This window comes from Montipora capricornis, chromosome 13 (genome assembly GCF_036669925.1).
Source record: "Montipora capricornis isolate CH-2021 chromosome 13, ASM3666992v2, whole genome shotgun sequence".
In the NCBI taxonomy this organism is placed as follows: domain Eukaryota; kingdom Metazoa; phylum Cnidaria; class Anthozoa; order Scleractinia; family Acroporidae; genus Montipora; species Montipora capricornis.
In genome coordinates, this window is record NC_090895.1 from 47109939 (window position 1) to 47120439 (window position 10501).

The 10501-nt window shown below is 41.2% G+C and overlaps 1 protein-coding gene across 1 annotated transcript; it reads right to left on the reverse strand.

The window, feature by feature from the left end:
* Positions 1-1061: 1061 nt before the first annotated feature.
* LOC138030900 (leucine-rich repeat-containing protein 15-like) lies at positions 1062-9663 on the reverse strand. The gene is made up of 8 exons (XM_068878758.1): positions 9564-9663; positions 9190-9261; positions 8578-8671; positions 7808-7879; positions 7021-7092; positions 5639-5710; positions 4852-4923; positions 1062-1212 (listed from the first exon to the last, which is right to left on the reverse strand). Exons 1-8 carry the CDS (start codon positions 9661-9663, stop codon positions 1062-1064), a joined length of 705 nt encoding a protein of 234 aa, XP_068734859.1.
* Positions 9664-10501: the final 838 nt, after the last annotated feature.

Below are 10501 nucleotides of genomic sequence, written 5' to 3' on the forward strand. Positions count from 1 at the left end.
TCACCAAATGGTTTCTCTCGACAAATATGAAGAAATCCGATTGGCACTTTAATTTGTCCGCGAATTCTCGATATTTACAGTTAGCTGCTCTTAAATGCCTTCGCAAAGGTGGCGTATTGAAGAGGAATATCACAAGGAATGTTTAGTGATCATAACACGAATTCCATTGCCACAGAGAGAGAACTCGTGGCAAAACTAAATGAGTCAACAATTCGCGAGAGGACTGGCAATCAAGGAGTGAACCTAACCCTCCGTTAGCACTCCATTTTGTTGAAGCGCATGAGATAATGATGAAAGCGGCTAAGAAAGCGGACGAGCAGCTAATGATTACTTTTATCGGGGCAGAATCTCTTGGAACTCCAGACCGATAACGTACCAGACGGCCAATCCAAATGATGATACCCCCTAACACCTAACCATTTCCTACACTGCCAAATAGGTAGCAAATTTGCGCCCGATTCCGTAGACGAGTGGACGAGACGGCAGTGGTTTATAGCAAGGACTGTTGAACACATCAATACATGGTGGCTAGACATAGTGGTGAATCTGAGTGGCGATTTTGGCAAATTCTTGTCAACTCGCCAAATGTATGTAAATTAGTTCAGTACGCGGTAGCCAGCCAGTCGACAAATCTTGCGAATTAGTATGGGAGTATCTGTAATCCCGTGGGAATTGCCTGATGAAAGAAAGGCGCCTATCTAAATGTGTTAAGGGGGCCCAAAGGAGCATGTGAAATGTTGTCGGCAATTTTGTAACTTCCACCGACGGCTTCTACGGGAGGTTAAAAGTGTGACCCTCAGAGTTCAACATGGAAACGAAGCTTGACCTTCAACTGCTTTGTTACCATCGTCAATGGTGGCGAATTTTCCACAAAAATTGTCATCCTTTTAATTGGGGTCTATCTGACACGCAACAGTAATAGAACGGATACCGTGACCACGCTAACGTGAAAACGAGGCTGGAACACGTAATACCTTGTAGCAATTGGTTATGACGACAGATTGTCCCAATCAGCCAAAAGCAATTTTATCACAACTCCCTGACAAATATAAAAAGGTATCCTATTCATCTCCCTCGTCTTCCTCCTCCTCCTCCTCTTCATCGTCATCATCGTAGTCATGATCATCATCAACATTATCAACATCAGATGACTCATGGTCATCATCATCGGCATCATTATCACAGCTTCCAATATGTTCAGCACCATTGCAGCTGTAAACATCGGTACATTAAGGTCCCACTTCGCGACTTTGACATCTATTAGAGGAACAGAGCAGCTTGGGGTAATCCCCGTACAGCAACCCATAGAGATATGGTGTATAAACGTACAGCTGTACCTTGAGAGAAACCATTAGCAGGCTGATACAAAATGGTTGCTGCATGCTGTTGATGGTACAAACTCGGGGGCCACTACTATCAACATCATGTAACCTGACAACGCCATGCACGAGTAGTGTCCCTTAGGCAATTCCCAGAAATAATAATAGCTTTATTAATTAATCCATCATTAAATTAAAAAAAAAAAAAAACATGAATTTACGATAATAAAATTAAAGCATGAAAAATATAAGAGGTAATGTACTGTTTCAAGTGAAGCTATGATCGTCGCAGTTACGAACGCAATTTTTGCAATTGCGTAAAGAAGCCCGAAAAGTTCAGGACCTCAACGGGGTTTGAACCCGTGACCTCGCAATACCGGTGCAACGCCACTGACGTTAGGAACTGGTCATTTGTGGATTCCAATGTTCCCGTGAGGAATGAATCAACGATGATATATCACTTCATCGTTGATTCATTCCTCACGGAAACATTGGAACCCACAAATGACCAGCAACCAAAATTAGAAATGAGTACAAATTTCGAATTAAAGAAGAACAACAAGAGGCTTTGTTTTTCTTTTGTAAACGTGTGTTGGATGGTACTTCGAGCTTTGTTACTTAAATATATTGTCTTTACTAAACATTGTTAATAAGAAAATTTATCGAACGTCGTTCGAGTCAACGGCCCTTACAAACTGGCTTCGAACCGGTTACAGGCGTCGCATTTAATTTCGCAAAAAGACCAGGTAGGCTGGATACGAATGTCTGTTCTACAGGGTGTCTTACAAACAGTTGTACCAGTGTAGGTAGGCTTTTGTAAAGGAGCATTAATTGCCAAAAGAACGATCCCATTGACACTTGTAAATTAAACCGAGTGAGTAGTAACTGTAGTGACATTATATCGCCTTCCTGATTGTAAGAAAATTTCTACGCAAATTATAATATAAGCAATTTTAGATCTATTTAGCTTTTAGCCGCACTGTGATACAGAATCCAGGTTTTTCGGTTCTGCAAACTGCCTACTTGAGTTTTACTCAAAAAGCAAAATGAACATAGAAGCTATTAAAGGCCCATCTTCAACAGACAGGCATTTCAACTGTTTGGTTTTTTTTTAATGGAAATTCGCATTGCTTATTGTAGCGATCTGATTGGGTGAATTTCAGTTTTGACGGGATTTTCATATATCAAAATTGTTCCGTGGCACGCATTGCCTGTTGGTCGAAGGTGGGCCTTTAAGCAATCAATGCAGCGGCTGCAACTGTACATGTGTCTTAACTCAGCAAGCAACGCCAATTAAACTTAGAGATTTAGTCTTTGCTTTACGTAGAAATGTATTTCAACTGCATGTCCAAGGAAGTGATCTACTTAACTTTACGGAAATAAGAAAGCCCACGCAAGTCATTGTTTCTTTGGCAGCACGAGAAAAATTTTCGTATGATTGGTCTGTCCATGGGACGCATTACCTTTGTTGAAATTGTTGTTATAAAGCTTCTTAGAACCTGCGTTCGAAGCCTACATTTTTAGTCGAAAATGACCAAATCTCCCAGAATGCATGCAGTAAATATCCGTCTCAAACAAACTGGAATTGATAATTTTTCAGGGAAACAATGTTGCCGCCTTTGGCGGGAGGTTGTGCTCTCGCCGCAATCGCTTCGGCCCCTGCTAGCATCATAAAGTATTACTTACTCCTTTGACCGCAACCACACCTGTATTTTATTTAATACTTTAGCATTACATCCAGGCATTTGCTAAATTTAAGCGTCCAGAATACAGTAGATTGCATCTCAGAGAACTTCAGACTCAAAAATGTTCCCTGTGGAGAATGTGCCCAAACCTCCCTAGAAAAGGGCTCGTTAGTCCTCATGGACCCCTGAACAATGCAATCAATCTAAATTTAGTTTAATTGCCGTTTCGTTCTCAGCATTTGCGAATCACGGTTGTATTCGATTCTATTTAGGGTGCGTTCGATTGACCTTATTCCGGAATAAGAATACGTGGAGTGATGATTTAAAACACCATGTGTGGCGTTTTGCAACAACAAGGATAATAGAGCTATGTTTAAAATAGAATTTTAGCATATGTTTGACAACATTAATGTGAATCTCCGCAAAAAAGAAGGATTTCTAACTTCTATTCCATGTATTCCTATTCCGAAATACTGTCAATCCAACGCACCCTTAGACAAGAGCAGTAATTCCAATTGTCCTAAAAGGAGTCTGTGAACGACTCAGGGCGTTAAAATATAAGATCAATTGCATTTCCATGGGCACGTAGAAGGTGGCGCAATTAACTGGCAGTGGATAAGTTAAGAATTGGAAGGCGAAGGCGTCCCGAACATATTCGAGTACAAATGATTCACAGGTTCGTAAGACAACAGCACCTTTTAATCAATCAAAACCTCATTACGAGAAACCAAGCTGTCAAATTACCACCCTCTTCCTTATTGGTCAGCTTTCGTGAATTGTTTACCTAGCACAGTTCAAGAGCACAACAGAGCGCTCTTGAGCTGAGCTGCGGATCCTGTGAAGTTTTAAGCAACTCCTCCTCTATTTTAATCAAGGAAGCAACGCCATGCTTGGTCGGTCACACCTGTGACGAGCTAGGAATGTGCTACGTAAACAAATATTGGTCAAGCAAGCAAGGTTCTAGCGCTGGATTACCAGCCGCTGTTTCGGGAAATGAGCCAGCGCTCACTCCCGAAATCACGGCAGGACGCGTGAGGTGAGCCATTGTTAATCTCCGCCAACCAAAAACTCGCCTGCACAAATCGGTCTCGCATAAATATATTTTTTGGCTGCGAAGGTATTCTTTGACCCCGCCGGCTCGAGGTTTACAGTGCTTTTAAGGTAGGAAACATGCAAGATTTCGACAACGAAAAGTGTTCGAGAAGCTGGCGAAAGGGGATTGTGTCGTTTTCTACCGCCTGAGTTCGGAAACTTCACTGATTTTCCAGTTGGCGCCACGGTCAGCGGCTTTCAAATCCATTGCTATTGCCATTTTCTCCTCAGACTTCGATACTGTTGGAACACGTAAAATTTCTCAAGATCAATTAAAATTACTGCTGAGTTTATTGGTGGCAAAACGAGGGGGCCGATGAGGTAGACCGAGAGCTGAAGCGGCCAAATATTTTTTTGATGATTCGCCAGTTGAATTTAAACTGATATTGATCATTTAACCACAAACTCAAGCTCGTATCATCTGGAAACTTCGCACGGACGTTTTAGGCATTGTTATGTAATTATTGCTTTGTTAAAATCAGTGTTTTGGGATGTCTAATGCTATTTCCCCGCAAATATTAACTTGTTCGCACAAATTATATTTGAATTTACGTCACAAACACAAGTTATCGCTCACGCGTCCAGCCGTCTCTTCTCGGGGAGGATACCTGAACTCGAGTGAGCAGCGGATATCGAGCCTAGGTTAATTGCCGTAAAGACTTTGTTTAACTCAGCTGTGTGAGTCACTTTGTAACAAAGTTACACAGTCATTTATGTCATATTCAGTTAAAAGTGTATTAAGGCAATTCACTTACAGAGAAGATAGACGTGTGAGTCCTGAGAAAGCGCTCTCTGGGAGTTGAGTAATTTCATTCTCCCTGAGATATCTAGAAATGAAAATAAAATTAGAAATAAGTACTAAATTCAAATTTAAAGAAGAACAATGCAATGAATACCATTTTAGTTATAATTGCCGTTTTGTTCTTAGCATTCTCGTCAAAATGCATCACAGATTCACGCTTAAACGGGTTTCCAGGTCGAGTTTTAGGAGAAAATGAGCCGATTAGAATGCTGGCTAGGTAACCACGCACATCTCGCACCAGTACCTCGGCATCTTAACGCGTCCTAAAAACTCGTCCTAATGTGAATTTATGTCGGTAAGTCAAATAGCTTTTTCATCGCGAATTCACAATCGGACGGGAAACTAGTCAGACGGGTTACCCGCCTGACGAGTTTCCCGTCCTGTAATGTGAATACTGCTACTGTCATTTCCTTGAGTCGAAAATCCATGTTTGTCAGTAGAAATTATTATGATTGTCTTATGTGCTTCTTCATTAGAAAAAGGGATCTTGGCTAAGATCAAATCAAAGGTTCCACAGAAAGAACCAAAATGACAGACTAGAATAATATGTAGTGTTTACCTTAGAAGGCTAAGGTTCAAATGAACTTTAATTTTTGACCTGAAAGGGTTCATTACTGTAAAGACTTTATTTAACTCAGCCGTGTGAGTCACTTTGTAACTAAGTCGCACAATTATTTGTAGAGTGGAGAGGCGCAAAGCCGTGTCATATTTTGAAAGTGTATTTAGGGCAATATACTTACAGCAAACGCAGACCCGAGAGTCCTGAGAAAACGTTTTCTGCGAGTTGACTTATTTTATTTTTATCAAGATATCTAGAAATGAACACAAAATTAGAAATGAGTACGAATTTCCATGGGCACGTAGAAGGTGGCGCAATTAACTGGCAGTGGATAAGTTAAGAATTGGAAGGCGAAGGCGTCCCGAACATATTCGAGTACAAATGATTCACAGGTCCGTAAGACAACAGCACCTTTTAATCAATCAAAACCTCATTACGAGAAACCAAGCTGTCAAATTACCACCCTCTTCCTTATTGGTCAGCTTTCGTGAATTGTTTACCTAGCACAGTTCAAGAGCACAACGGAGCGCTCTTGAGCTGAGCTGCGGATCCTGTGAAGTTTTAAGCAACTCCTCCTCTATTTTAATCAAGGAAGCAACGCCATGCTTGGTCGGTCACACCTGTGACGAGCTAGGAATGTGCTACGTAAACAAATATTGGTCAAGCAAGCAAGGTTCTAGCGCTGGATTACCAGCCGCTGTTTCGGGAAATGAGCCAGCGCTCACTCCCGAAATCACGGCAGGACGCGTGAGGTGAGCCATTGTTAATCTCCGCCAACCAAAAACTCGCCTGCACAAATCGGTCTCGCATAAATATATTTTTTGGCTGCGAAGGTATTCTTTGACCCCGCCGGTTCGAGGTTTACAGTGCTTTTAAGGTAGGAAACATGCAAGATTTCGACAACGAAAAGTGTTCGAGAAGCTGGCGAAAGGGGATTGTGTCGTTTTCTACCGCCTGAGTTCGGAAACTTCACTGATTTTCCAGTTGGCGCCACGGTCAGCGGCTTTCAAATCCATTGCTATTGCCATTTTCTCCTCAGACTTCGCTAATATAAGAGCAAGTAAAATTTCTCAAGATCAATTGAAATTACTGCTGAGTTTATTGGTGGCAAAACGAGGGGGTCGATGAGGTTGACCGAGAGCTGAAGCGGCCAAATATTTTTTTGATGATTCGCCAGTTGAATTTAAACTGATATTGATCATTTAACCACAAACTCAAGCTCGTATCATCTGGAAACTTCGCACGGACGTTTTAGGCATTGTTATGTAATTATTGCTTTGTTAAAATCAGTGTTTTGGGATGTCTAATGCTATTTCCCCGCAAATATTAACTTGTTCGCATAAATTATATTTGAATTTACGTCACAAACACAAGTTATCGCTCACGCGTCCAGCCGTCTCTTCTCGGGGAGGATACCTGAACTCGAGTGAGCAGCGGATATCGAGCCTAGGTTAATTGCCGTAAAGACTTTGTTTAACTCAGCTGTGTGAGTCACTTTGTAACAAAGTTACACAGTCATTTATGTCATATTCAGTTAAAAGTGTATTAAGGCAATTCACTTACAGAGAAGATAGACGTGTGAGTCCTGAGAAAGCGCTCTCTGGGAGTTGAGTAATTTCATTCTCCCTGAGATATCTAGAAATGAAAATAAAATTAGAAATAAGTACTAAATTCAAATTTAAAGAAGAAGAATGCAATGAATACCATTTTAGTTATAATTGCCGTTTTGTTCTTAGCATTCTCGTCAAAATGCATCACAGATTCACACTTAAACGGGTTTCCAGGTCGAGTTTTAGGAGAAAATGAGCCGATTAGAATGCTGGCTAGGTAACCACGCACATCTCGCACCAGTACCTCGGCATCTTAACGCGTCCTAAAAACTCGTCCTAATGTGAATTTATGTCGGTAAGTCAAATAGCTTTTTCATCGCGAATTCACAATCGGACGGGAAACTAGTCAGACGGGTTACCCGCCTGACGAGTTTCCCGTCCTGTAATGTGAATACTGCTACTGTCATTTCCTTGAGTCGAAAATCCATGTTTGTCAGTAGAAATTATTATGATTGTCTTATGTGCTTCTTCATTAGAAAAAGGGATCTTGGCTAAGATCAAATCAAAGGTTCCACAGAAAGAACCAAAATGACAGACTAGAATAATATGTAGTGTTTACCTTAAAAGGCTAAGGTTCAAATGAACTTTAATTTTTGACCTAAAAGGGTTCATTACTGTAAAGACTTTATTTAACTCAGCCGTGTGAGTCACTTTGTAACTAAGTTGCACAATTATTTGTAGAGTGGAGAGGCGCAAAGCCGTGTCATATTTTGAAAGTGTTTTTAGGGCAATATACTTACAGCGAACGCAGACCCGAGAGTCCTGAGAAAACGTTTTCTGCGAGTTGACTTATTTTATTTTTATCAAGATATCTAGAAATGAACACAAAATTAGAAATGAGTACGAATTTCCATGGGCACGTAGAAGGTGGCGCAATTAACTGGCAGTGGATAAGTTAAGAATTGGAAGGCGAAGGCGTCCCGAACATATTCGAGTACAAATGATTCACAGGTCCGTAAGACAACAGCACCTTTTAATCAATCAAAACCTCATTACGAGAGACCAAGCTGTCAAATTACCACCCTCTTTCTTATTGGTCAGCTTTCGTGAATTGTTTACCTAGCACAGTTCAAGAGCACAACAGAGCGCTCTTGAGCTGAGCTGCGGATCCTGTGAAGTTTTAAGCAACTCCTCCTCTATTTTAATCAAGGAAGCAACGCCATGCTTGGTCGGTCACACCTGTGACGAGCAAGGAATGTGCTACGTAAACAAATATTGGTCAAGCAAGCAAGGTTCTAGCGCTGGATTACCAGCCGCTGTTTCGGGAAATGAGCCAGCGCTCACTCCCGAAATCACGGCAGGACGCGTGAGGTGAGCCATTGTTAATCTCCGCCAACCAAAAACTCGCCTGCACAAATCGGTCTCGCATAAATATATTTTTTGGCTGCGAAGGTATTCTTTGACCCCGCCGGTTCGAGGTTTACAGTGCTTTTAAGGTAGGAAACATGCAAGATTTCGACAACGTAAAGTGTTCGAGAAGCTGGCGAAAGGGGATTGTGTCGTTTTCTACCGCCTGAGTTCGGAAACTTCACTGATTTTCCAGTTGGCGCCACGGTCAGCGGCTTTCAAATCCATTGCTATTGCCATTTTCTCCTCAGACTTCGCTAATATAAGAGCAAGTAAAATTTCTCAAGATCAATTGAAATTACTGCTGAGTTTATTGGTGGCAAAACGAGGGGGCCGATGAGGTAGACCGAGAGCTGAAGCGGCCAAATATTTTTTTGATGATTCGCCAGTTGAATTTAAACTGATATTGATCATTTAACCACAAACTCAAGCTCGTATCATCTGGAAACTTCGCACGGACGTTTTAGGCATTGTTATGTAATTATTGCTTTGTTAAAATCAGTGTTTTGGGATGTCTAATGCTATTTCCCCGCAAATATTAACTTGTTCGCACAAATTATATTTGAATTTACGTCACAAACACAAGTTATCGCTCACGCGTCCAGCCGTCTCTTCTCGGGGAGGATACCTGAACTCGAGTGAGCAGCGGATATCGAGCCTAGGTTAATTGCCGTAAAGACTTTGTTTAACTCAGCTGTGTGAGTCACTTTGTAACAAAGTTACACAGTCATTTGTGTCATATTCAGTTAAAAGTGTATTAAGGCAATTCACTTACAGATAAGATAGACGTGTGAGTCCTGAGAAAGCGCTCTCTGGGAGTTGAGTAATTTCATTCTCCCTGAGATATCTAGAAATGAAAATAAAATTAGAAATAAGTACTAAATTCAAATTAAAGAAGAACAATGCAATGAATACCATTTTAGTTATAATTGCCGTTTTGTTCTTAGCATTCTCGTCAAAATGCATCACAGATTCACACTTAAACGGGTTTCCAGGTCGAGTTTTAGGAGAAAATGAGCCGATTAGAATGCTGGCTAGGTAACCACGCACATCTTGCACCAGTACCTCGGCATCCTAACGCGTCCTAAAAACTCGTCCTAATGTGAATTTATGTCGGTAAGTCAAATAACTTTTTCATCGCGAATTTACACTCCGACGGCAAACTAGTCAGACGGGTTACCCGCCTGACGAGTTTTCCGTCCTCTAATGTGAATACTGCTACTGTCATTTCCTTGAGTCGAAAATCCATGTTTGTCAGTAGAAATTATTATGATTGTCTTATGTGCTTCTTCATTAGAAAAAGGGATCTTGGCTAAGATCAAATCAGAGGTTCCACAGAAAGAACCAAAATGACAGACTGGAATAACATTTAGTGTGTACCTTAGAAGGCAAAGGTTCAAATGAACTTTAATTTTTGACCTGAAAGGGTTCAATACTGTAAAGACTTTATTTAACTCAGCCGTGTGAGTCACTTTGTAACTAAGTCGCACAATTATTTGTAGAGTGGAGAGGGGCAAAGCCGTGTCATATTTTGAAAGTGTATTTAGGGCAATATACTTACAGCGAACGCAGACTCGAGAGTCCTGAGAAAACGTTTTCTGCGAGTTGACTTATTTTATTTTTATCAAGATATCTAGAAATGAACACAAAATTAGAAGTGAGTACGAATTCCATGGGCACGTAGAAGGTGGCGCAATTAACTGGCAGTGGACAAGTTAAGAATTGGAAGGCGAAGGCGTCCCGAACATATTCGAGTACAAATGATTCACAGGTCCGTAATACAACAGCACCTTTTAATTAATCAAAACTTCATTACGAGAGATCAAGCTGTCAAATTACCACCCTCTTCCTTATTGGTCAGCTTTCGTGAATTGTTTACCTAGCACAGTTCAAGAGCACAACACAGCGCTCTTGAGCTGAGCTGCGGATCCTGTGAAGTTTTAAGCAACTCCTCCTCTTTTTTAATCAAGGAAGCAACGCCATGCTTGGTCGGTAACACCTGTGACGAGCTAGGAATGTGCTACGTAAACAAATATTGGTCAAGCAAGCAAGATTCTAGCGCTGGATTACCAGCCGCTGTTTCGGGA